The sequence below is a fragment of the Tachyglossus aculeatus genome, chromosome 11 (genome assembly GCF_015852505.1).
Source record: "Tachyglossus aculeatus isolate mTacAcu1 chromosome 11, mTacAcu1.pri, whole genome shotgun sequence".
Classification (NCBI taxonomy): Eukaryota; Metazoa; Chordata; class Mammalia; order Monotremata; family Tachyglossidae; genus Tachyglossus; species Tachyglossus aculeatus.
This window is the reverse complement of record NC_052076.1, coordinates 15,893,989-15,920,252: the sequence shown is the minus strand read 5'-3', so window position 1 is coordinate 15,920,252 and position 26,264 is coordinate 15,893,989. Positions and strand designations below refer to the sequence as shown.

Genomic DNA, 26,264 nt, shown 5'->3' with positions numbered 1-26,264 from the left:
GCCCAGATCACAAAGCGGGAGGGGAGTTAGGAAACGGGTTCCCCGTTCCCGAAGTGTCGGTTATAGTGCTATACCGTACTCTCCCAAGCTCTTGGTACAGTGCTCTGCACACAGTAGGCGCTCAATAAATACAACTGACCGAATGAATGGCCCAGATCACAAAGCAGGAGGGGAGTTAGGAAACGGGTCCCCCGTTCCTCAAAAGTGTGTTATAGTGCTACTCTCCCAAGCGCTTGGTACAGTGCTCTGCACACAGTAGGCGCTGAATAAATACGACTGAATGAATGGCCCAGATCACAAAGCGGGAGGGGAGTTAGGAAACGGGTCCCCCATTCCCCAAAAGTGTGTTATAGTGCTATACCGTACTCTCCCAAGCGCTTGGAACAGTGCTCTGCACACAGTAGGCGCTCAATAAATACGACAATGACTGAATGGCCCAGATCACAAAGCGGGAGGGGAGTTAGGAAACGGGTCCCGTTCCCCAAAAGTGTCTGTTATAGTGCTATACCGTACTCTCCCAAGCGCTTAGTACAGTGCTCCGCACACGGTAAACGCCCAGTAAATCCGACTGACCGACTGCAGTCGTTGCTGGAAGTTAGGGACCGCCTCTATACGTTGCCAACTTGTCCTTCCCAGGCGCTTAGTCCAGTGCTCTGCACGCAGTAAGCGCTCAATAAATACGATTGAATGAATGGAAGTGGACGGGGCAGAGACCCCCCTTGCTGACGCTCAGGCGATGAGGAGGCGGCGACCAGAGACGCAGGCGCGGGCCTGCTAGCTATCGCTCCCAGTTTATATTTAAAACAGCGCTTGGCTCACAATAACAGCAGCAGCAGCAGCAAACCACCCACCCACCCGCGCCGCCTCCCGTCCCGCCCCGACCGGACGGCGGCCGAGCAGACCGGTCACTGCCGTAGCGCCCCCTGGTGGCCTTCAGCTCGGAAAGGAGAGGTGGCTGGATTTGAACCCGAGCCCCAGATCGGAGAGGCGGCAATCAGCGAGGCGGTCCGTCCTGGGCGGAGGGCGCCGGGCATCCGGGGCGGGCAGTCACGCGTCGATACGGTAAAACCTCCGGCTTCCCCTGCCCCGACCAGCCGCCGAGCACGCGCGCATGTATGTACGAACACACGGGCACGCGTGCACAAAGAGGAACTCAGGCCTCGACTGGTCTCGTCCGCTTTGGAGCCAGGAAGGTCCTTCGTTACTGTCCCCGCGGGCCTTCAAGGCGGTCACCTCTGCCGCCGCCGCCGGCGACGTTCCCCCGGCCCCGTCTCCCCGCGCTACTTCATCTCGAAGGGTGTCACCGCGAGAAGCAGGCCCCAAACAGGGGGTTGTGAGCCAGCGTCGGGAAAACCCACTTTTGGATTTAAATTAATCTGCTCCGAGGGGAGGGGGTGAGCCGAGGCCGGACCTAAGGCTGGAAAGTGGGAAGTCCCGACGGCGGAGTCACGTGAGGAGCCGCGGGGCCGAACCAAAGAAGGACTTAAGGCAATCCGCTAGCTAAGATGTTCCCGATTAAGACTTTGTCCTGGAGTGCGTGCTCCACATCCTTCTCCTCGATCTTCAGAGACACCTGCGAAGAGCACCGGAGGATTTCATACAGCGCGGAACACCAGAAAACCAAGGGGGTGGACAGCTACTATCTAGGATGCCCCTTTCTCCCCAAACAATAATAATAATAGCGATGGTATTTGTTAAGCGCTAACTACGTGCACTAAGCGCTGGGGAGATACAAGGTGATCAGGCTGTCCCACGTGGGGCTCACAATCTTAATCCCCATTTTACAGGTGAGGCCACCGAGGCACAGAGAAGTGACTTGCCCAAAGTCACGCCGCTGACAATTGGCAGAGCTGGGATTTGAACCCATGACCTCTGACTCCAAAGCCCGGGCTCTTCCCACTGAGCCACGCTGCTTCTCTAATCCCTGCAGCACTTCCAGGAGGTGACGACGAGCAGTGTGGCCCGGTGGAAAGAGCCCCGGCTCGGGGGTCCAAAGGCCTGGACCTCCAGGCCTTATAATGCTTTAATATATAATAATTATATATTAAATATATAACGCGGGCTCTGCCACCTGCCTGCTGCGTGACATTGGGAAAGTCAATCGACCTCTCTGGGCCTCCGCTTCCTCCTCTGTAAAAACGGGGATTAAATCCCGCTCCCTCCTACGTAGACTGCGAGTCCCATGTGGGGCAGGGACTGCATCTGGTCAGATTATTTTGTATTTACCTCAGGGCTTAAGCACGGTGCTTGGCACATAGTGTTTGACCGAAGGAAGGGGAGAGGCCAGGAGATGCCTCTCAGCTGTGCCAGCATTGGGGGCTTGTAGAGGAAATTTTGTTGCCAATTTGTACTTCCCAAACGCTTAGTACAGTGCTCTGCACATAGTAAGCGCTCAATAAATACGATTGATGATGATGATGAAAGACCCAGAGACCCTCACAACCGGAATGCTTTGCATTTCACCTCTCGGCGAGCCACACGAGGGGCTCCCACGCTTGGCCCGGCCCCCCCGCCTGCCGGTTTTCTGCGGGGGCAACTCTACCTTCGTGAGCCGCGTTTCCTTGTTTTTCTTCGAAGCGAAGATGCCTCTAGCCTCCAAGAGCCCCGAGAGACACAGACACTCGGACTGGTCTATGGCCGGCACCCGCTGCTTCCTGCAGACTTTGCTGTAAGCTTCGTACAACTGAAAGAGAGAACGGGTCTCGCTCGAGAAGGGCCCCTGAAGAGGACCCCCAGGAAGGGGGTGAAGGTGGGAGTGTGCAATGGAGGGTGGGGCATGGGAAGGTTCATTCATCCATTCATTGAGCGCTTACTGCGTGCTAAGTGCTCAGGAGAGTTCCCCCCCCCCCCAACACTTTGGTATTCCCAAATTTGCCAGGGTGCGGAGAGAAGACAGTGACAAATGGGGAGGCCTCTCTGAGGCAGAACCAAACAGGAACGCAGTTGTTTGCAGCCAAGGAAGTGGCCTCCTTGGTCCGACCTCTTTGGCCTTTAACTGTCTGATGGAGGGACCCAAGGGAGAGAACAAAAACAAAATAAAATAACCCCCCCCACCACCACCACACAAGAAAAGAGTCTTGCTTGAGAAGGGCGCTGAAGAATCCCAGGGAAGGGGTGAGGGTGGAAGTGTGCAAGAGAAGCTAGAGGACAGGAAGGTTACCCCCACCTTCCTTAATTTGGCATTCCCAAATTAATTGTGGCAGGGGGAGAAGTGAGATTTTTCCTCCGAGGCAGAATAAAACAAATGGGGGGGGCGGGGAACGTGGTCATTTGCAACCTCCCCCGTCTGACCTCCGGCCCCCCCAAGCCCGCTTCCCCTGGTTACCTTTCCCAGGGTGACCTCTTTGACCTTTAGCTGCCTGGTCAAGAGCAGCAGAGAGCAGACCAGGATCTTCTGCTGCAGAGGGAAGGGATCGGCTGCTCCGGTTTGGCCGGCGGCCATCCTGTCTCCGTAGACGTCGGCGATCACCTGGGACACGTCGCAGAGGCTCACCCGCTTGGGGACCAGAGGGCCCGGGGATGCTTTCGCCGGCGATTTACCTGGGGAGAGAACGGACCCCCCTGAATCGGACCGAGGTGGCCGGTAAGCCCGAGAGCAGGGACACCAGGCCAGACGGTAGAAGGGGACACGGCGGCCCCCGTCTCCGGGCCCGGCAGCCTTTGGCATCGAAGGTTGGAGCCCTGGAAAATCAGGACCCGGCCGGACCCTGGGCAAGACGCGATTTAGGATTCGGGGGAAGGAATCTCGGTCCCGTTGAGGAACCTCGGCTGGGAGGGGGCAGAACCCAAGGCCGGACGCGTCCAAGCCTTAACGGTCTGGGCCCGGAGGCAGAGGGGCAGCAGTCTCGAATGAAGAGATGAATGGAGGAGAGAGGGAATGGAGGAGCGGCTTCCAGCAGGCAACAAGGAGGGCTGTGGACTAACACCCAGAAAGGAGCGTCTGCTCGCCAGGCATTGGGAAGCAAGCGTGGCCTACTGGAGAGATCACGACGAGCCTGGGAGTCAGAAGGACCTGGGTTCTAATACACTGGTCTGTTGTATGACTTGACTTCTCTGTACCCCAGTTCCCTCATCTGAAAAACGGAGATTTAGATTGTGAGCCCCACATGGGACAGGGGCAGCTTAGTTTGCATCTACCCCAGAGCTTAGAACGGTGCTTGACACATAGTAAGCGCTTAGTACCATTATCACCATCAACATTAGCCCCAGGAAGAATAACAACAAAAAATGGGATTTGTTAAGTGCTGGGGTAGATCAGACATAGTCCCTGTCCCACATGTCTATGAGGGAGGGAGAACAGGTATCGTATTTCCGTTTTTACAGATGAGGAAACTGAGCCACAGAATAACTGGGGTGTTAGCACTTACTATGCGCCAAGCACGGCGTTAAGCACTGGGGTAGATAAGTGATGATCGGGTCAGACACAGTCCCTCTCCTTCACTGACTTTAAGACCTAAGTGGGAGGTGGAATCAGGAATTGAATTCGTATTTTACAGACGAAGAACCCGAGGCACAGAGCAGGCAAGGGGAATGGCAGAGACGGGATTAGAACCGAGGTCATGACCGGCCGGCTTGCGCGCTTCCCACTGGGCCACGCTTTCTCTCGGCCAAACCCGGGATGGTCTAAATCAAACCGATGAAAAACGCCATACGTTGAGAACTCGCGGCACGCAGAGCGCTGTACTAAGCCGCCGGGAGACGTAGGCGATGTGACGTCCGCCCCACCTGGAGTTTATCCTCTAACGGATCGGCTTGAGATCCTGCACGTCCCTTCAAGGCCCTACTGAGAGCTCCCCTCTTCCAGGAGGCCTTCCCAGACTGAGCCCCTTCCTTCCTCTCCCCCTCGTCCCCCTCTCCATCCCACCGTCTTACCTCCTTCCCTTCCCCAAAGCACCTGTATATATGTATATATGTTTGTACATATTTATTACTCTATTTATTTTACTTGTACATATCTATTCTATGTAGGAACTGTCTGTCTCTATGTGTTGCCAACTTGTACTTCCCAAGCGCTTAGTACAGTGCTCTGCACACAGTAAGTGCTCAATAAATACGATTGATTGATTGATTGACCAATGGGGTTGGGCGGATGGATCTCCCCGTCCCCCCGTGGCCACCGGGGCCCAAGCCGTGGCTATTTTTAGGTGTCTCGGAGAGAAGCCGGCAAGGCAAGCCTCATCCGACCCAGTCGTTTATGTAATACTCCCGGGGACTCCCTTCCGATAACGCTTGAAATACGGTGCGGGCAGGAAGAGCTACAGCAGGCGGGTGGCAGGGGAGGGACGGGGAGGGAGGAAGGACCCCCGGCCCACGTCATCTTCCGGGCCTGGAATGCCCCCAATCCCTCTGCCCATCCGCCAAGCTAGCTCTCTTCCTCCCTTCAAGGCCCTACTGAGAGCTCACCTCCTCCAGGAGGCCTTCCCACACTCAGCCCCTTCCTTCCTCTCCCCCCTCGTCCCCCTCTCCATCCCCCCCATCTTACCTCCTTCCCTTCTCCACAGCACCCGTATATATGTTTGTACATATTTATTACTCTATTTATTTTACTTGTACATATCTATTCTATTTATTTTGTTAGTATGTTTGGCTTTGATCTCTGTCTCCCCCTTTTAGACTGTGAGCCCACTACTGGGTAGGGACTGTCTCTATATGTTGCCAACTTGTACTTCCCAAGCGCTTAGTACAGTGCTCTGCACACAGTAAGCGCTCAATAAATACGATTGATGATGATGAAGGAGCGACGTGGATGGAGGGAGGGAGGAGACCCAACTCTCACAAGGCCAAGGGTGCATTTGGTTTGGCACAGTCTGACCGGCTGAAGAGATATATAACTTGTACTTCCCAAGAGCTTAGTACAATGCTCTGCACGCAGTAAGTGCTCAATAAATACGATTGATTGATTGATATATGTATGTTTGTATGTATTACTCTATTTCATTTGTACATATTTATTCTATTTATTTTATTTTGTTAATATGTTTTGTTTTGTTCTCTGTCTCCCCCTTCTAGACTGTGAGCCCGCTGTTGGGTAGGGACCGTCTCTATATGTTGCCAACTTGTACTTCCCAAGCGCTTAGTACAGTGCTCTGCACATAGTAAGCGCTCAATAAATACGACTGATTGATTGGTTGACCCTCCCCATGCCGGCGCCCCCCGCCCCGCCACCAAAAAGTCAAAGTTTCCATTTATTAAGAGGGGGAAGGCAGCAGGGGAGATAAGATACTTACGCTCAGAGAGCGGTCTGAGGAGCGTCTGGCTTCTGACATCCGACTCCACAATTTCGACAGCCCTCCTGGAAGCCGGATACTTTGCGAGTTACTTTAGGTTGAGCCGGACCGGGAAACACCCGCGACACCCGGGCCGGACCCATCCCGCCCGGTCTTGTTCGTGGAAATGTTTTTACGGGCAAGATTGAGACCGGCTTCAAGGGGTGGCGTTCCTCGCCCCGAGAGGATCAAGAGGCAGAAGCGGAAAGACGGTCGCCTGCCGGTTCAAGGCGGCAAGTCCACAAAGCCCTTGGACAGCAAGGTAGAGTGGGGGCGAAGGGTTCTCCATATTCACTCAATCGTATTTATTGAGCGCTTACTGCATGCAGAGCACTGGACTAAGCGCTTGGGAAGGACAAGTCCATGATCCCCGAGGTCAGTAGCCCCGTGGCCCGACCCGTCGGCCTGTTCTCTGGTGTGGCTCTCCCCCACTTCAAAGCCCCGTTGAGGGCACGGCTCCTCCATGAAGCCTCCCCTGACTAAGCCCTCCTCCCCTCTTCTCATTCATTCATTCAATCGTATTTATTGAGCGCTTACTGTGTGCAGAGCACTGTACTACGTGCTTACTCCCTTCCCACTCCCTCCTGCACCGGTCACTTGCTCCTTCATTCATCCTCCCTCCCATCCCCACAGCATACGTACATATCGGCGTATCTCTGTAATTTGTTTATCTGTTTATTTATACTAATGCCTGTCTCCCGCTCTAGACTGTGAGCTTGTTGTGGGCAGCAATGTGTCTGTTTGTTATGTTGTACTTTCACAAGGGCTTACTGCAGTGCTTTGCACACAGTAAGAGCTCAAAAAATAAGACTGAACGAATGAATATGCCTACTATTCTATTTTAGTATTCTAAATACTATTCTATTTATTTTATTTTGTTAATATGGTTTTTTTTTGTTGTCTGTCTCTCCCTTCTAGACTGGTTGTTGGGTAGGGACTGTCATCATCATCATCATCATCAATCGCATTTATTGAGCGCTTACTATGTGCAGAGCACTGTACTAAGCGCTTGGGAAGTACAAATTGGCAACATATAGAGACGGTCCCTACCCAACAGTGGGCTCACAGTCTAAAAGACTGTCTCTGTATGCTGCCAACTTGTACTTCCCAAACACTTAGTACAGTGCTCTGCACCCAGTAAGTGCTCAATAAATACAATTGAATGCTAATTCTTGTTTTGTGCTCTCCCAAGCATTTAGTACACTACTCCGCACATAAGTGCTCAATAAATACTACTGACTGACTGATAATAATAACTGTCATATTTGTTAAGCACTTACTATATGCCAGGCGTTGTACTAAACACTGGGGTGGATACAAGCGAATCGGATTGGAAATAGTCCCTGTCCCACGTGGGGCTCAGTCTCAATCCCTATTTTCCAGATGAGGGGACTAAGGCACAGAGAAGTGAAGTGACTTGCCCACGGTGACACAGCAGACAAAAGGTGGAGTCAGGATTAGAACCCGTGATAGAGGGGGCCTCCTTGTCATTCATTAATTCATTTAATCGTATTTACTGAGCGCTTACTGTGTGCAGAGCGCTGTACTAAGCGCTTGGGAAGTACAAATCGGCAACATGTAGACACGGTCCTTACCCAACAACGGGCTCATCCTGGAAGCCAGAGTCAGGAAGGGAAGCAATAGATGGAGTCTAGGCCTGAGACAGGAGGATCTGGGTTCTAATCCCAGCTCTAGTCTGCTGTGTGATCCTGGGCAAGTCACTTCACTTCTCTGTGCCTCAGTTCCCTCATCTGGAAAATGGGGATTGAGACTGTGAGCCCTATGTGGGACAGGGACCATGTCCAACCTGATTAGCTCGGATCTACCCCAGCGCTTAGAACAGCACCTGGCACATTCATTCATTCAATTGTATATATTGAGCGCTCACTATGTACAGAGCATTGTATTAAGCCCTCGGGAAAGTACACGCAACAATAAACAGTGACATTCCCTGCCCACAGTAATAATAATAATGATGGTATTTGTTAAGCGCTTACTATGTGCAAAGCACTGTTCTAAGCACTGGGGGGATACAAGGTGATCAGGTTGTCCCACGTGGGGCTCACAGTCTTCATCCCCATTTTACAGATGAGGGAACTGAGGCCCAGAGAAGTGAAGTGGCTTGCCCAAAGTCACACAGCTGACAATTGGTGGAGCCGGGATTTGAACCTGTTGACCTCTGACTCCAAAGCCCATGCTCTTTCCACTGAGCCACGCTGCTTCTCCTAGCTTACAGTCTAGAAGGTGGGGGTGGGGGGGGAACAGCTATTAATACAAATAAATAAAATCATAGATCATCATCAATCGTATTTATTGAGCGCTTACTATGTGCAGAGCACTGTACTAAGCGCTTGGGAAGTACAAATTGGCAACATATAGAGACAGTCCCTACCCAACGATGGGCTCACAGTCTAAAAGATATGTTCATTAGTGCTGTTGGGCTGGAATGGATGACGAACAAAGGAGGCGAGGCAGAAGGGAGTGGGAGATGAGGAAAAGTGGAAGAGACGTGCCTTCAATAAGGCTTTGAAGGAGGGGGAGAGTAACTGTCTGTTGGATTTGAGTAGGAAAACCGTCTCTATATGTTGCCCATTTGCACTTCCCAAGCACTTAACACAGTGCTCTGCACACAGTAACGCTCAACAAATACGACTGAATGAAGGAGGGTGCCGCAGGCCAGATGTGGGCTACTGGTTGGCAGCGAGATAGGCGAGATGGAGGCACTGTAAGAAGGTTAGCACCAGAGGAGCAAAGTGTGCGGGCTGCGTTGTAGAAGGAGAGAACTGAGGTGAGGTAGGAGGGGGCAAGGTGATGGACTGCTTTAAAGGCAATGGTGAGGAGTTTTTGTTTGATACGGAGGTGGGTGGGCAACCAGTATTTTGAGGAGCGGGGTGACACCCTGAACATTTGTTTTAGAAAAATGATCCAGGCAGCAGAGAAGTATGGACTGGAGTGGGGAGAGACAGGAGGCTGATGTAGTAACCCAGGTGGGATAAGAGAAGTGACTGTATTAACATGGTAGCAGTTTGGATGGAGAGGAAAGGGCGGATTTTAGCTATTTTGTGAAGGTGGGACCGACGGGATTTAGTAATGGGTTGAATATGTGGGTCGAATGACCGAGAGGAGTCAAGGATAACACCAAGGTTAGGGGCTTGTGAGACGGGAAGGATGATGGTGTCGTCTAAGGTGATGAGAAAGTCAGGGGGAGGACAGGGTTGGGTGGGAAGATAAGGAGCTCTGTTTTTGACATGATAATTTTGAGGTGACGGGAGGACGTCCAAGTAGAGATGCCTTGAAGGCAGGAGGAGATGCGAGACTGGAAAGAGGGAGAGAGATCAGGGCAGGTGATGTAGAGTTGGATGTTACCTGAATAGAAACAGTAGCTGAAGCCATAGGAGCGAATGAGTTCTCCAAGGAGTGGGTGTTGATGGAGAATAGAAGGGGAATCTGGAGGGACTCCCACAGTTACGGGGGTGGGAGGCAGAGGAGGAGCCCACGAAGGAGACGGAGAATGAATGGCCAGAGAGATAAGAGGAGAACCAGGAGGGGACAGAGGCAGTGAAGCCAAGGTCGGATAAGCGTTTCCAGGAGAAGAGGGTGGTCCACAGTGTCCAAAGCAGCTGAGAGGGTGAAGAGGACTAGGATGGAGTAGAGGTTGTTGGATTTTGCAAGATCATTGGTGACCTCTGAGAGGGCGGTTTCTGTGGAGTGAAGGGGACGGCAGCCAGATTGGAGGGGGTCAAGGAAAGAATTAGAGGAGAAGAATTTGAGACAGCGGGAGTAGACAACTCACTCAAGGAGTTTGGAGAGGAATAATAATGATGGTATTTGTTGAGCGCTTACTATGTGCAATGGTAGGAGGGAGATGGGGTTATAACTGGAGGGAGAAGTGGGGTCAAGGGAGGGGTTTTTTAGTATAGGAGAGATATGGGCATGTTTGAAAGTGGTGGGGAAGAAGCCATTGGAGAACGAATGGTTAAAGATGGCTGTTAGGGAGGGAAGGGAGGGGGCTTGAGTTTTGATAAGGTACATACATACATACATACATACAAGCCACAAGTGGGTGGCTTTTGAGGAGGCAGGAGATCTCCCCTAGAGATACTGCTGGGAAGGATGGGAGAATTGAAGAGGGGGCCAGAAGGGAGAGGGACTGAGGAGGGGCAGGGGCTGATTTTAGGGAGGTCACATCTGATAGAGTCAATTTTCTTAATAAAGAAGGTGGCAAGGTCACTGGGGGCAAGGGATGGGAAAGGCGGGAGGACAGGGGGCCTGAAGAGGAATTTAATGTTTGGAACAATTAGCGGGGGTGATGGGCATGGGTTTCAGTAAGGGTAGAGAAATGGTTTTGCCAGGCAGCATGAAGCACGCAAGGATAAACTTCAAGGGGACAAAGTCGGACTGATATTTAGATTTAGCCACGAGAAGCAGCGTGGCTGAGAATGATGATGATGGAACAGTGCTTTGCACATAGTAAGCGCTTCATAAATGCCATTATTATTATTATTATTATTAAATACCCTCATCATTATTATTTTGTTTCCTCTCCCCCCCACAGGACTGTCTGCGAACAGTGCTTGGCACACGGGAAGCGCCCGACAAATACCCTCATCAATATTATTTTGTTGCGTGGCTCAGTGGAAAGAGCTCAGGCTTTGGAGTCAGAGGTCATGGGTTCGAATTCCGGCCCCGCCACATTTCTGCCGTGTGACCTTGGGCAGGTCATTTAACTTCTCTGAGCCTCAGTTACCTCATCTGTACAATGGGGATGAAGACTGTGAGCCCCCCGTGGGACAACCTGATCACCTTGTAATCTTCCCCAGCACTTAGAACAGTGCTTTGCACATAGTAAGCGCTTAATAAATGCCATTATTATTATTATTATGCAGCGCTATGTGCAGAGCACTGTTCTAAGCACTGAGAAGCAGCGTGGCTCAGTGGAAAGAGCACGGGCTTTGGAGTCAGAGGTCATGGGTTCTAAACCCGGCTCCGCCAATTGTCGGCTGTGCGACCTTGGGCAAGTCACTTTCAGTTACCTCATCTGGAAAATGAGGAATTAAGACTGTGAGCCCCATGTGGGACAACCTGATCACCCTGTATCCTCCCCCAGTGCTTAGAACAGTGCTTTGCACATAATAAGTGGTTAACAAATGCCATCATTATTATTATTATTATATATATACACATACATATGTATAAACACACTATGTAGGCATAAGTGCTTAACAAAACATATTTACCCCCCCCCAATCAGGCCCCCGGGAGGGGTGGGGAAACCACGGGCCCTGTTCTCTCCCGGCAATTCGACCCCAAGGGAACCGAGGCCCCATTTTGGCCCAGCCCTGGGTGGGGGGTCCCTGCTGGGAAGCAACTAACTCCATCAGACCGTGAGCCCACTGTTGGGTCGGGACCGTCTCTATATGTTGCCAACTTGTACTTCCCAAGCGCTTAGTACAGTGCTCTGCACACAGTAAGCGCTCGATAAATACGACTGAATGAAGGAAGCGCGGGGCGACGATGGAGGGAGGCCAGGAGGCCCAAAGCCCAGCTCTGGGAGACCATCCACTGGAAAAAAGGGGTGCACCCGCCAAACAGCGGAGGAATTAAAAAAAAGTCTGAAGGCGGAGATGGTTCGGCTCCATAAATAAACCTGCTTGAGGCCGGCTAATGGAAAAGTAAACCGGAGCCTTTTTTAATACAAATGTAATTAACCAATCTATAATCACCGCAGGGAGTGCCAGCAACATCTCATTTGTCTCTTGCTCCGTAGGTAATGGACTGATAATGTTTCAGACATTAACACGGTGGAAATGCAGGGCTCCCCACTGACAAACAAGTCCTCCTTTCGGAGCATAAAAAGCAGCAGAACGGGGCCTCTGAAGTCACATTCACTTGAGTTACAAGAGACAATTAACGCCAGTTTTTTTCCCCCCCCTTTTTAATAAAAGCGGCCGGTGGGTGCCATAAATTACCTGCAAACGTCGAGCGCCTTGCGAGCATCTCCGGACACGGCGGAGACTTTCCGAGCGCAGAACTGAACCGCGGCGTTGTCCAGGATCCGGTCACCGGGGACCTGGAGAAAAGATGGGGCGACGTCCAGTGAGACTGACCGGCCGGACTGCGGTTTTGGCCTGGGAGGGGGAAGAGTCTGGGCCCAAGACTTCCAGGTTGCCTCGAGTGTCCCTCACATGCTTTTCTGCTTGAAGGGAGAAGGGTGAGGAGGGCAAACAATGACCCTCGTCTGCCAGACCACACTCCCGTTAAGGGAATCTCAGGGAGGGATGTTTCTGAACAATCCCCATCGAGCCTCCCGCGACCACCAATCATTCATTCAATCGTATTTACTGCGCGTTTACCGTGTGCAGAGCACTGTGTAAAGCGCTTGGAAAGTACGTGGCTCAGTGGAAAGAGCCCGGGCTTTGGAGTCAGAGGTCATGGGTTCAAATCGCGGCCCCGCCACTTGTCAGCTGGGTGACTTTGGGCAAGTTGCTTCACTTCTATTTATTTTATTTTGTTAGTATGTTTGGTTTTGTTCTCTGTCTCCCCCTTTTAGACTGTGAGCCCACTGTTGGGTAGGAACTGTCTCTATACGTTGCCAACTTGTACTTCCCAAGCACTTAGTACAGTGCTCTGCACACAGTAAGCGCTCAATAAATACGATTGATTGATTTTCTGTGCCTCAGTTACCTCCTCTGGAAAATGAGGATGAAGACTGTGAGCCTCCCGCGGGACAACCTGATCACCTTGTAACCTCCCCAGCGCTTAGAGCAGTGCTTTGCACATAGTAAGCGCTTAATAAATGCCATCACCATTATTATTATTACAATTCAGCAACAAAGAGAGACGATCCCTGCCCACAACAGGCTCACAGTCCAGAAGTGGGGAACAGGCACCAAAACGAGTAAACAAGCTTCGAGGTCTGGATATGTCTCTATATGTTGCCAACCTGGACTTCCCAAGCGCTTAGTACAGTGCTCTGCACACAGTAAGCGCTCAATAAATACGATTGATGATGATGATGTGTATATATATGTTGTATGTATGTTTGTACATATTTATTACTCTATTTATTTATTTTGTTTGTGCATATCTATTCTATTTATTTTATTTTGTTAGTATGTTTGGTTTTGTTCTCTGTCTCCCCCTTTTAGACTGTGAGCCCACTGTTGGGTAGGGACTGTCTCTAGATGTTGCCAATTTGTACTTCCCAAGCGCTTAGTCCAGTGCTCTGCACATAGTAAGCGCTCAATAAATACGATTGATGATGATTGATGACTAGATCACTCTGTAAAACTGGGGATTCGTTCATTCATTCAATCGTATTTATTGAGTGCTTGCCGTGTGCGGAGCCCTGTACTAAGCGCTTGGGAAGTACAAGTTGGCAACATAGATTAAATGTTAATCTAATTAGATTAAATAGGGGATTAAATCCTATTCCCTGCTACAGGGCTGCGGGCCAGGGACCGCGTTCCTGACCTGTTTCTGCCCCAGCGCTTAGAACGGTGCTTGGCTTAAGTACCGGGTACACCGTGAACTTCTTGTGAGTAGGGGACGTGTCTATTTATTGCTGTAGCGTACTCTCCCACCCCTCTCAGGGTCGCACCTGGAGAGTTTCCAGTCCTCTACCAGTCACGACTACAGGTGGGAGGGTCAAGCAGAGGCCTTACCCATTCCGTTCCTAGCTTGGGCAGTGGCTAGTGAGGGGAAAGCAAACCGCTCCATGTCAAAACTCCCCTGTACCGGGCAGCCGCGGCGTGAGAGGGGACGAGGGCAGAGACTCGTTTACTGCGCGGAAGGAGGTAGTGGCAAACCAATTCCATATTTTTACCATATTTTAACTCTATGGATACGCTACCAGAACGACTGCAGGTGGAAGCGGGGCGTTCCGGGAGAGGTGTGTCTATGGCGTCGCTATAGGTCGGACATGACTCACCAGCATAAGACAACAACAATAACGCTCCCGAACGCTCAGTATAGTGCTTTGCACACAGTCAGTGCTCAATAAAAACAACTGAATGAATGAATAATTAATTATTATTATTGGAGGATTTTTTTTTTTCCTGGAACCTTCTAGACTGCCAGCTCGTTGTGGGCAGGGAACGTGTCAATTTAATGTTATATTGCGCTCTCCCAAGTGCTTAGTACGGTGCTCTGCACACAGCACTCAATAAATACAATCAGATGGAAGAATCTCTCCATCACCATCATCATCAATCGTATTTATTGAGCGCTTACTATGTGCAGAGCACTGTACTAAGCGCTTGGGAAGTACAAATTGGCAACATACAGAGACAGTCCCTACCCAACAGTGGGCTCACAGTCGAAAAGGGGGAGACAGAGAACAAACCAAACATACTAACAAAATAAAATAGATATGTACAAATAAAATAAATAAATAAATAAATAGAGTAATAAATATGTACAAACATATATACATATATACAGGTGCTGTGGGGAAGGGAATGAGGTAAGATGGGGGAGGGATGGAGAGAGGGACGAGGGGGATTAAATCCTATTCCCTGCTACAAGGCTGCGGGCCAGGGACTGCGTTCAGCCTGACTTGTTTCTGCCCCAGCGCTTAAGTACCAGGTACACCGTGAACTCCTTGTGAGCAGGGGACGTGTCTATTTATTGCTGTAGCGTACTCTCCCACCCCTCTCAGGGTCGCACCTGGAGAGTTTCCAGTCCTCTACCAGTCACGACTACAGGTGGGAGGGTCAAGTGGATGGGTCTCCACACCCATCCTTGGGGAAAACTACTCTTGGATCACAAATCCCCTCCAACCCCCTGGTCGGGAGAAGACTCTCTGAGCTGGCCTGTGGACTGCCTCCAGCTGACCCATCCTAGCCCCGAGGAGCGGCCCAAAGTCGGGTCAGCAAGTTGCCTGCTCTGAGCAGAGGCGTGGCTCGGCTGGGGGTGGGAGCCGGGGGAGGTGCCCAGGCGCCTCCTTCTTTCCCTCCCACGGACCCCAGCCTGTCCCACCTGCCCCAGTCGCTCCTGAAGGATGGCGGTCAGCTGGTCCTTGGTGTACGGCGGGAAGTTCAGTAGCTGCGGCCTGCACTTGGCTCTGGCCTGGAGTCTCGGGAGGATCCGGTCGGTGAGGTCCAGGGCGTTGGCGATGCCTGCGGTGGCCGGCAGCGGCACCGATCAGCACCGTCGCTTTGAACGGAGACTTTACCTCTCCCTTCTGCCGGGGCACCGTCCGCCTTTTCCTCCCAACCCACCCAGAACGGGGCCATTTCTCCCTCCGCCCTGGTCCACAACCCTAGACGTGGCTACCCACCGATGAGCACGAGTCGGGAGCCGCTGAGCCAGGGCCACTCAAACAATGTGTACAGCACGTCCTGCCCCTTGCTGTCCAGCTGGTCCATCTCGTCCAAAACCAGAAGTCTGCATGTACAAACACACAGACACACACTGGTCAGAGCCCAGAGAGACCCCGGCGAGGGGGCCGACCGCTTGACCCAACCCTAGGGCCAAGTGCAGTTTGGAGGTGGGCACGACAGCCGCCTCTCCGGCCGCTGACCAACAGCAGCGGTTAGTCCCAGTGGTCCCAATCCGGGACCAGGGATGCTCCTGGACAGTTGGATCCGGAACATGGCTGCATCCTCACGCCCCCAACCCCTCTTTCTCCTTTACGTCCTGCACCCCTCCCCGCGCTTCCTCTCTGCCCCGTGTAGGCGGGAACTAGTAGACAGAGGGAAGGGAGTCTATTTGCTGGATGTTTTATGCCCCCCTCTCGGCTTTTAAGTTAAGTTGGACCTTTACATCACTGCGAAGGAGTTTATCGCTCAGGGCTTGAGGGGCGGGTTTGGGCGATGATACTTTCATACGCTTCTTCAGGCGACCGTGAACCCGACCGAGTCGAGGCCCGAGGGCCCGGAACCCAAATCCGAGCGAGAGCAACTGGAAGGAGATCTCCCGGGGGGATACTTACATCATGTGGCCCGCCTCTGCTGCCATCATATGCTTCTCCAGCTTCCTCACCACGTCCCTGCCGGCTGGCCTGGAGGCTCCCTCTTGAAAGAGCTCGCGGGCGATGGTTGGGAACACGGCTTGGGAGCTCCTCAGCGACATGCAGTTCAGCACGATGACCTTGGTGCCGCCCAGCTCCCCCTAAGAGGGACAGACCCAGGAGAGCTGCTGAGGCATCGGCTGAAGGCGGGCGGGGAATGGGAAAGCGACCAGCGCTCCAGCCGCCCATGGCAGCTGAATAAACACCACAACTATTATTAAGTGAGAATAGGGTGGCCTAGTGGAAAGAGCACGGGCTTGGGAGTCACATTCTAATCCCGGCTCCACTACTTATCTATGGTGTCATCTTGGGCAAGTCACTTCTCCGTTCCTCGGTTGCCTCAACTGTAAAATGGGGACCAAGACTGTGAGCCCCGGGTGGGACATGGACTGTGTCCAGTCTGATTATCTGGTGTCTACCGCAGAGCTCAGAAAAGTGCTTGCCACTTAGTAAGCACTTGATACCACTAAAAAAAAAAAAGGGCAAGAAAACCTGCATGGCCCTTCTCCACCTCTACCTTGTCCCCCCAACTCAAGACCCAAACATTAAAAAATACCACATAATTGGGAAGTCCAAGTTGGCACTTGTACAAGACTTCTCACTGGAAGGGAGAGGACAGTAACTGTAGGCTACTCAGGTATCCAGCGGCTCCCGATCCAGTTGGGAATTGTCCAGGCGTTTAGGTTTAGATGGATCCCCGACTGAGCCCCCTTTTTCCTCTCCTCCTTCCCCTCCCCACATCACTTGCATCTATATTTGTACAGATTTATTACTCTATTCTACTTGTACATATTTACTATTCTATTTATTTTGTTAATGATGTGCACAGAGCTTTAATGATTTGTTCCGACGACTTGACACCTGTCCACATGTTTTGTTGTCTGTCTCCCCCTTCTAGAGTGTGAGCCCGTTGTTGGGTAGGGACCGTCTCTAAGTGTTGCCAACTTGTACTTCCCAAGCGCTTAGTACAGTGCTCTGCACACAGTAAGCGCTCAATAAACATGAATGAATGAATGAATGGGGGAGATGGGGGGGTCAGAGATACAGCTCAGACCCCAGCCCTACCCATCTCCAAAGCCCTCCTAAAACGCCACCTCTTCCCGCAAGACTTCTGTCGCTCTTCTCTCGCACTCACCTATTTATTTATGCCTATCTCAGGGTTTGCACATATACATAATTTTCAACTGACTGTCTTTTTCAGGACAGAAAGGGTCAGTTGAAAATACAATTCCACTTATTCTGCCCGTAAGCCTCCCTCATCCCTATTCGAGTGTAAGCGCCTCGCGGACAGAGCATGTGACTGATGCCGCCAACCTCCTCACTGCGGCTCGTTCTCGCCTGTCCTGCCATCAATCCCAGGCCCGGAATGCCCTCCCTCCGCACATCCGCCAAGCTCGCTCTCTTCCTCCCTTCAAAGCCCTACTGAGAGCTCACCTCCTCCAGGAGGCCTTCCCACACTGAGCCCCCTTTTTCCTCTCCCCCTGCCCTACCTCCTTCCCCTCCCCACAGCACCTGTATATATGTTTGTACGGATTTATTACTCTATTTATTGTACTTGCACATATTTACTGTTCTATTTATTTTGTTAACGATGTGCATCTAGCTTTACTTCTGTTTGTTCTGATGACTTGACACCTGTCCACATGTTTTGTTGTCTGTCTCCCCCTTCTAGACTGTGAGCCCGTTGTTGGGGAGGGACCGTCTCTATGTGTTGCCAACTTGGACTTCCCAAGCGCTTAGTCCAGTGCTCTGCACACAGTTAAGCGCTCAATAAATACGACTGAATGAATGAATGTTTCTGATCTATTAATAATCGCGGCGTTTAATGCTTACTCTGTGCCGGGCACTGTTCCAAGAGCTGGGGTAGAGACAAGCAAATCAGGTAGGACACAGTCCCTGTCCGACACGGGGCTCACAGTCTTAACCCCCGTTTTCCAGATGAGGTAACGGGCCCAGAGAAGCGAAGTGACTTGCTCAAGGTCACACAGCTGACAAGCGGCAGAGCCGTGAGCGGAACCCGGGTCCTTCCGATTCCCATGCCTGTGCTGTATCCACTAGGCCATGCCGCTTTTCAAGTCGTACTTCGCATGTGCTTAGCGCAGCGCAGTTTACGCAGCGGGCACCGGATAAGTCAATAAATACGATTGATGATAAGTCCGGCAAACACAACTGCTCGGCCCCTCCACGCACCTTGAGGTCCTGCAAAACCCGGCTGAGACAGGCGGTTTTGCCGGTCCCAGGAGCACCGGACACGTAGAGACTCCCGGCTCTCTTTCCACAGACGTGCTCCTTGAGGAAGCGCCTGATGACCTCCATCTCCTTCTCCCGGGCGGGCAGCCGATCCGGGACGGCCGTGTTCAGGGCCAGCTTGGCCTGCTGGTAACAACTGCCTGCGCCGGGCATAAAGGGACAATTAGACACGGCAGGTGACAGGGCAAACCCGCTGGGTTCGGCGCGAGGAGAGTCATCGGCCCATTGACGAGGCCGCGCCGAAACCCGCCACCAACCTTCTTGCTTGAACAGCCTGACGCACACAACTTCTCGCTCTGACGGGTGACCGCGCTCCGAATTCCTCGGGGTCTCTTGGCCTTTCCGGGCCCTCACCTGGCCCGGAGAGGGGGCCGCCGCTCGGTCCCTTCGGCCGGGAGACCGACTGGCCGGTTGGTCCTCGAACACCAGACGGCGTCCCTTCGGCGTGACCGGGAGGGGAGGGCCGTTCTCTTTCTTACTCTGCTTCGGCGGAGAGCAAGGAAGCGACTGGGGGATGTTGCACAAGTTGTCATCTCCTGGAGCGTTTAAAACGGGAGCCAAAGTGCAGTAATTAGCAGCGGCGAGCAGGAAACGGACTTACAAATCGTCATGCAAGATGTTCGGCCATCTGGCCCACCCTGGTAAGGGCGGGTTTTCCACTCCAGGGTCAAAACTGCTGAATGCCAGGCTCTTGGAGAGCTGGGAGGAGGAGGAGGAAGAGGAGAAAAAGCGCTGTTTGGGAAATGGTTCTCCACCCTCTAAAGCTAGGAAATTACTGGATAACCACCATCTTCTCACCAGATGTCTCCACTCTATCATCTTGCAGACCCCACTGTGGGAAGCAGATGGGCCCATCAGAGGCAGAAAGCAGGAAGAAAGTTCTTCGTTTGCCTTTCTAAAATGGTATTTGTTAAGCGCTTATTAAGTGCCAGGCACTGTAGGAAGGGCTGGGGTAGGTGCAAACTAATCACGCCGGACGCAGCCCAGGCCCCACATGGGGCTCGGTCTTAATCCTCATTTTACAGGCGAGGGCCAGAGGAGCGAAGCGGCTTGCCCAAGGTCACGCAGCAGACAAGTGACGGACTGGGGATTAGAACCCAAATCCTTCTGATTCCCAGGCCCAGGCGCTATCCATTAGTCCATGCTGCATCTCATTGTGAAGCAATCACTCGAATTGAGCGTTCACTGTATGCAAAGCACCATACTAAGTGCTTGGGAGAGTGATAATTATGGTACTTCGCACATAGTAAGTGCTTAACAAATGCATTATTATTATTGCTTGTTAAGCGCTTACTATGTACCATTCATTCAATCGTATTTATTGAGCGCTTACTGTGTGCAAAGCACTGTACTAAATGCTTGTACAAGTTGGCAACATATAGAGACGGTACCAGGCACTGTACTAAGCGCTGAGTACAATACAACAGGGTTGGTACACACATTCTCTGCCGGAGACAAACCTGCCCCTTTCTGGAGGGCACTTCCAGCTAATGGGGGGCGGATGGGGGTGGTATAATAATAATAATAATAATAATAATAATAATAATGGCATTTGTTAAGCGCTTACTACGTGCCAAACACTGTTCTAAGCGCTGAGGGGTATACAAAGTAATCAGGTTGTCCCACATAGGGCTCACAGCCTTAATCCCCATTTTCCAGATGAGGGAACTGAGGCCCAGAGAATTGAAGTGACTTGCCCAAAGTCACCCAGCTGACAAGTGGTGGAGCCGGGATTCGAACCCACGATCTCTGACTCCAAAGCCCGGGCTCTTTCCCACTGAGCCACATACTGGTCCCCCTTCTGGACTGTGAGCCCACTGTTGGGTAGGGACCGTTTCTATATGTTGCCAATTTGTAATAATAATAATAATAATAATGTTGGTATTTGTTAAGCGCGTACTATGTGCAAAGCACTGTTCTAAGCACTGGGGTAGATACAAGGTAATCAGGTTGTCCCACGAGGGGCTCACAGTCTTCATCCCCATTTTACAGATGAGGGAACTGAAGCCCAGAGAAGGTGAGTGACTTGCCCAAAGTCACACAGCTGACAAGTGGCAGAGCCGGGATTGGAACCCACGGCCTCTGACTCCAAAGCCCGGGCTCTTTCCATTGAGCCACGCTGCTTCCCTTGTGCTTCCCAAGCGCTTAGTACAGTGCTCTGCACATAATAAGCGCTCAATAAATACGATTGAATGAATGAATCGTGTTCGTTGAGCAACCCGGGGCTACCAAGTGTAACATCGGCGGCTCAGGGAACCAGAACAGCACGCAGGGTCTCCTCCAGGGTCAGCAGACAGATCGGGGGGCTGTGCCCCGGGGCCCCAAACTACTTCAAACGACGAGGTTCCAGATGCGAATTCAGCCCAAGTTAGGACGGCTCTTTGTTTAGTCCTGGAATTACAGTGCTCTGCACACAGTAGGCGCTCCATAAGTACGACTGAATGAAAGAAAAGGGGTTATTCCCGAGAGATCCCCCCACAACCACTTGGCGGCATGGCGTAGTGGACATCATCATCATCATCAATCGTATTTATTGAGCGCTTACTATGTGCAGAGCACTGTACTAAGCGCTTGGGAAGTACAAATTGGCAACATATAGAGACGGTCCCTACCCAACAGTGGGCTCACAGTCTAAACGGGGGAGACAGAGAACAAAACCAAACATACTAACAAAATAAAATAAATAGAATAGATATGTACAGGCAAAATAAATAGAGTGATAAATATGTACAAACATATATACAGGTATATATACAGAGCCCAGGCCTGGGAATCAGAGGTCATGGGTTCTGATCCCGGCTCCGCCACTTGTCCGTTGTGTGACCTTGGGCAAGTCGCTTCACTTCTCAGGGCCTCAGTTACCTCATCTGTAAAATAGGGATTAGGACTGGGAGCCCCATGTGGAACAGCATGCCTTAGTGGCAGGAGCCCGGGCTTTGGCGTCAGAGGTCATGGATTCAAATGCCGGCTCCGCCAACTGTCAGCTGGGTGACTTTGGGCCAGTCACTTCACCTCTCTGGGCCTCAGTGACCTCATCTGGAAATTGGGGATGAAGACTGTGAGCCCGCCGTGGGACAACCCAATAACCCTGTATCTACCCCAGCGCTTAGAAAAGTGCTGGGCACATAGTAAGTGCTTAATACCATAAAAATAATAAAAATAAAATAATAACAGGGAATGGGTCCAACCCGATTTGCTTGGATCCACCCCAGTGCTTAGTACTGTGTTTGGCACACAGTTGGCGCTTAGCAAATACCACAAATTTCATCAGGGAAGGGAAGTCGGCGGGAGGTAGGCCCTCCTCTGCTTGGAAGCGGATTCAGAACGACTTTAGAGCACGGCCGGGGAGTCGGAGGTCATGGGTTCTAATCCCGGCTCCGCCACTTGTCAGCTGGGTGACACTGGGCAAGTCCCTTCACTTCTCTGTGCCTCAGTTGCCTCATCTGCAAGATGGGGATGAACTGTGAGCCCCACGCGGGACAACCCGATTACCTTGTATCTACCCCAGCGCTTAGAACAGTGCTCGGCACATAGTAAGTGCTCGACAAATACCATCATTATTCCCAACTTTCCCGCTTTCACTCCAAAACGGGGCGAAATGGCTCCCCTGGGCGGGAAGCCATTTAAAAGCAGCATCGTGGCTCAGTGGAAAGAGCCGGGGCTTAGGAGTCAGAGGTCGTGGGTTCTAATCCAGCTCCGCCGCTTGTCAGCTGTGTGACTTTGGGCAAGCCCCTTCACTTCTCTGGGCCTCGGTTCCCTCATCTGTGGTTAAGAGGAAAGAGCCTACGCTTGGGAGTCGGAGGTCGTGGGTTCTAATCCCGGCTCCGCTGCTTGTCCTCTGTGCGACCTTGGGCAAATCATTTGACATCTCTGGGCCTCCTCATCTGTAAAATGGGGATGAAGACTGTGGGCCCCACATGGGGCAACCTGATGACCCTGTATCTCCCCCAGCGCTTAGAACAGTGCTTGGCCCATACTAAGCGCTTAACACATACCAACATTATTATTATTATCTGTAAAATGGGGGTGAAGATTGTGAGCCCCACATGGCACAACCTGATGACCCTGCATCTCCCCCAGTGCTTAGAACAGTGCCTGGCACGTAGTAAGCGCTTAACAAATACCAACATTATTATCTGTAAAATGGGGGTGAAGACTGTGGGTCCCACAAGGGACAACCTGATGACCCTGTATCTCCCCCAGTGCTGAAGACAGTGCTTGGCACATAGTAAGCGCATAACAAATACCAACATTATTATCTGTAATATCCCCATTATCTGTAAAATGGGGGTGAAGACTGTGGGCCCCACAAGGGGCAACCTGATGACCCTGCATCTCCCCCAGCGCTTAAAACAGTGCTTGGCACGTAGTAAGTGCTTAACAAATACCAACATTATTATCTGTAAAATGGGGGTGAAGACTGTGGGCCCCACAAGGGACAACCTGATGACCCTGCATCTCCCCCAGCGCTTAAAACAGTGCTTGGCACGTAGTAAGCGCTTAACAAATACCAACATTATTATCTGTAAAATGGGGGTGAAGACTGTGGGCCCCACAAGGGGCAACCAGATAACCCTGCATCTCCCCCAGCGCTGAAAACAGTGCTTGGCACATAGTAAGCGCTTAACAAATACCAACATTATTATCTGTAAAATGGGGGTGAAGACTGTGAGCCCCACATGGGGCAACCTGATGATCCTGTATCTCCCCCAGCGCTCAGGACAGTGCTTGGCACATAGAAAGCGCTTAACAAATACCAATGTTAGAGCCCCACGTGGGACAACCTGATGACCCTGTATCTCCCCCAGCGCTTAGGACAGTGCTTGGCACGTAGTAAGCGCTTAACAAATACCAACATTATTATCTGTAAAATGGGGGTGAAGACTGTGAGCCCCACATGGGGCAACCTGATGACCCTGCATCTCCCCCAGTGCTTAAAACAGTGCTTGGCACGTAGTAAGTGCTTAACAAATACCAACATTATTATCTGTAAAATGGGGGTGAAGACTGTGAGCCCCACATGGGACAACCTGATGACCCTGCATCTCCCCCAGTGCTGAAGACAGTGCTTGGCACATAGTAAGCGCATAACAAATACCAACATTATTATCTGTAATATCCCCATTATCTGTAAAATGGGGGTGAAGACTGTGGGCCCCACAAGGGGCAACCTGATGACCCTGCATCTCCCCCAGCGCTTAAAACAGTGCTTGGCACGTAGTAAGTGCTTAACAAATACCAACATTATTATCTGTAAAATGGGGGTGAAGACTGTGGGCCCCACAAGGGACAACCTGATGACCCTGCATCTCCCCCAGCGCTTAAAACAGTGCTTGGCACGTAGTAAGCGCTTAACAAATACCAACATTATTATCTGTAAAATGGGGGTGAAGACTGTGGGCCCCACAAGGGGCAACCAGATAACCCTGCATCTCCCCCAGCGCTGAAAACAGTGCTTGGCACATAGTAAGCGCTTAACAAATACCAACATTATTATCTGTAAAATGGGGGTGAAGACTGTGAGCCCCACATGGGGCAACCTGATGATCCTGTATCTCCCCCAGCGCTCAGGACAGTGCTTGGCACATAGAAAGCGCTTAACAAATACCAATGTTAGAGCCCCACGTGGGACAACCTGATGACCCTGTATCTCCCCCAGCGCTTAGGACAGTGCTTGGCACGTAGTAAGCGCTTAACAAATACCAACATTATTATCTGTAAAATGGGGGTGAAGACTGTGAGCCCCACATGGGGCAACCTGATGACCCTGCATCTCCCCCAGTGCTTAAAACAGTGCTTGGCACGTAGTAAGTGCTTAACAAATACCAACATTATTATCTGTAAAATGGGGGTGAAGACTGTGAGCCCCACATGGGACAACCTGATGACCCTGCATCTCCCCCAGTGCTGAAGACAGTGCTTGGCACATAGTAAGCGCTTAACAAATACCAACATTATTATCTGTAAAAAGGGGGTGAAGTTTGTAGGTCCCACATGGGGCAACCTGATGACCCTGCATCTCCCCCAGTGCTTAAAACAGTGCTTGGCACATAGTAAGTGCTTAACAAATACCAACATTATTATCTGTAAAATGGGGGTGAAGACTGTGGGCCCCAAATGGGGTAACCTGATGACCCTGTATCTCCCCCAGCGCTTAGGACAGTGCTTGGCACATAGTAAGCGCTTAACAAATACCAACGTTAGAGCCCCACGTGGGACAACCTGATGACCCTGCATCTCCCCCAGCGCTTAAAACAGTGCTTGGCACGTAGTAAGCGCTTAACAAATACCAACATTATTATCTGTAAAATGGGGGTGAAGACTGTGGGCCCCACAAGGGGCAACCTGATAACCCTGCATCTCCCCCAGCGCTGAAAACAGTGCTTGGCACATAGTAAGCGCTTAACAAATACCAACATTATTATCTGTAAAATGGGGGTGAAGACTGTGAGCCCCACATGGGGCAACCTGATGATCCTGTATCTCCCCCAGCGCTTAGGACAGTGCTTGGCACATAGAAAGCGCTTAACAAATACCAATGTTAGAGCCCCACGTGGGACAACCTGATGACCCTGTATCTCCCCCAGCGCTTAGGACAGAGCTTGGCACATCGGAAGTGCTTAACAAATACCAACATTATTATCTGTAAAATGGGGTGAAGACTGTGAGTCCCACATGGGACAACCTGATGACGCTGCATCTCCCCCAGCGCTTAAAACAGTGCTTGGCATGTAGTAAGCGCTTAACAAATACCAACATTATCATCTGTAAAATGGGGGTGAAGACTGTGGGCCCCACATGGGTCAACCTGATGACCCTGCATCTCCCCCAGCGCTTAAAACAGTGCTTGGCACGTAGTAAGCGCTTAACAAATACCAACATTATTATCTGTAAAATGGGGGTGAAGACTGTGGGCCCCACATGGGACAACCTGATGACCCTGCATCTCCCCCAGTGCTGAAGACAGTGCTTGGCACATAGTAAGTGCTTAAATACCAACATTATCATCTGTAAAATGGGGGTGAAGACTGTGAGCCCCACAAGGGACAACCTGATGACCCTGCATCTCCCCCAGCGCTTAGCACGTAGTAAGCGCTTAACAAATATCAACATTATCATCTGTAAAATGGGGGTGAAGACTGTGGGCCCCACAAGGGACAACCTGATGACCCTGCATCTCCCCCATCGCTTAAAACAGTGCTTGGCACGTAGTAAGCGCTTAACAAATACCAACATTATCATCTGTAAAATGGGGGTGAAGACTGTGGGCCCCACATGGGCCAACCTGATGACCCCGCATCTCCCCCAGCGCTTAGGACAGTGCTTGGCACGTCGTAAGCGCTTAAGAAATCGCATCGTTATCATTCTTAGTCTTTTGAATTTTCCATCTTTCGCTCCAAAGCGGAGCCGGGCCTGAGGGCCCTTTGGAAGCCATTTTGTGAGGGGAAGGACAGGTCGGCTCACCCAGGCGCTTCCGGGGGCTGAGGGGCTGCAATGGCGGGGGGCTTTTCGGGCCGTCGGGATTGGTGATGGGGGGGGCAGGGGAAGAGGAAGAAGAGGAGGCCTGGGGGGCCTTGGGCCTGCCCGCAGTGCGCGCTGCCTTCTTCCTGGGGAAGCCGATGGAGGCCTGGCCTTTGGCTCTGGTGGCGGCCATGGTGGCGGCTGGGACCTGAGGAGACAGAAAAGAAACGAGAGAGGGAGGTCAAAACCGGGTTCCAAGCCCTTCCCTGGGGCAC

At 51.6% G+C, this 26,264-nt stretch overlaps 1 protein-coding gene across 1 annotated transcript; it reads right to left on the bottom strand.

The window, feature by feature from the left end:
- Positions 1–1,173: 1,173 nt before the first annotated feature.
- Positions 1,174–26,194, bottom strand: CDC6 (cell division cycle 6). Its single transcript, XM_038754440.1, has 11 exons — positions 25,993–26,194; positions 18,786–19,064; positions 18,469–18,668; positions 16,201–16,379; positions 15,547–15,653; positions 15,246–15,385; positions 12,236–12,336; positions 6,228–6,292; positions 3,326–3,540; positions 2,543–2,683; positions 1,174–1,573 (listed from the first exon to the last, which is right to left on the bottom strand). Exons 1-11 carry the CDS (start codon positions 26,180–26,182, stop codon positions 1,484–1,486), a joined length of 1,707 nt encoding a protein of 568 aa, XP_038610368.1. The 5' UTR covers positions 26,183–26,194; the 3' UTR covers positions 1,174–1,483.
- Between the last annotated feature and the right edge of the window lie 70 nt (positions 26,195–26,264).

What these genes read in the sequence shown, in the direction of transcription:
- CDC6 (XM_038754440.1), bottom strand. Translation starts at nt 26,182, where the DNA reads ATGGCCGCCACCAGAGCCAAAGGCCAGGCCTCCATCGGCTTCCCCAGG. An exon ending in GCAGAGGCGGGCCACATGAT is followed by an intron (nt 15,654 to 16,200) that starts GTAAGTATCCCC and finishes TTGTACATGCAG; the next exon opens with ACTTCTGGTTTTGGACGAGA. An exon ending in AAGGCGCTCGACGTTTGCAG is followed by an intron (nt 6,293 to 12,235) that starts GTAATTTATGGC and finishes TCCGGCTTCCAG; the next exon opens with GAGGGCTGTCGAAATTGTGG.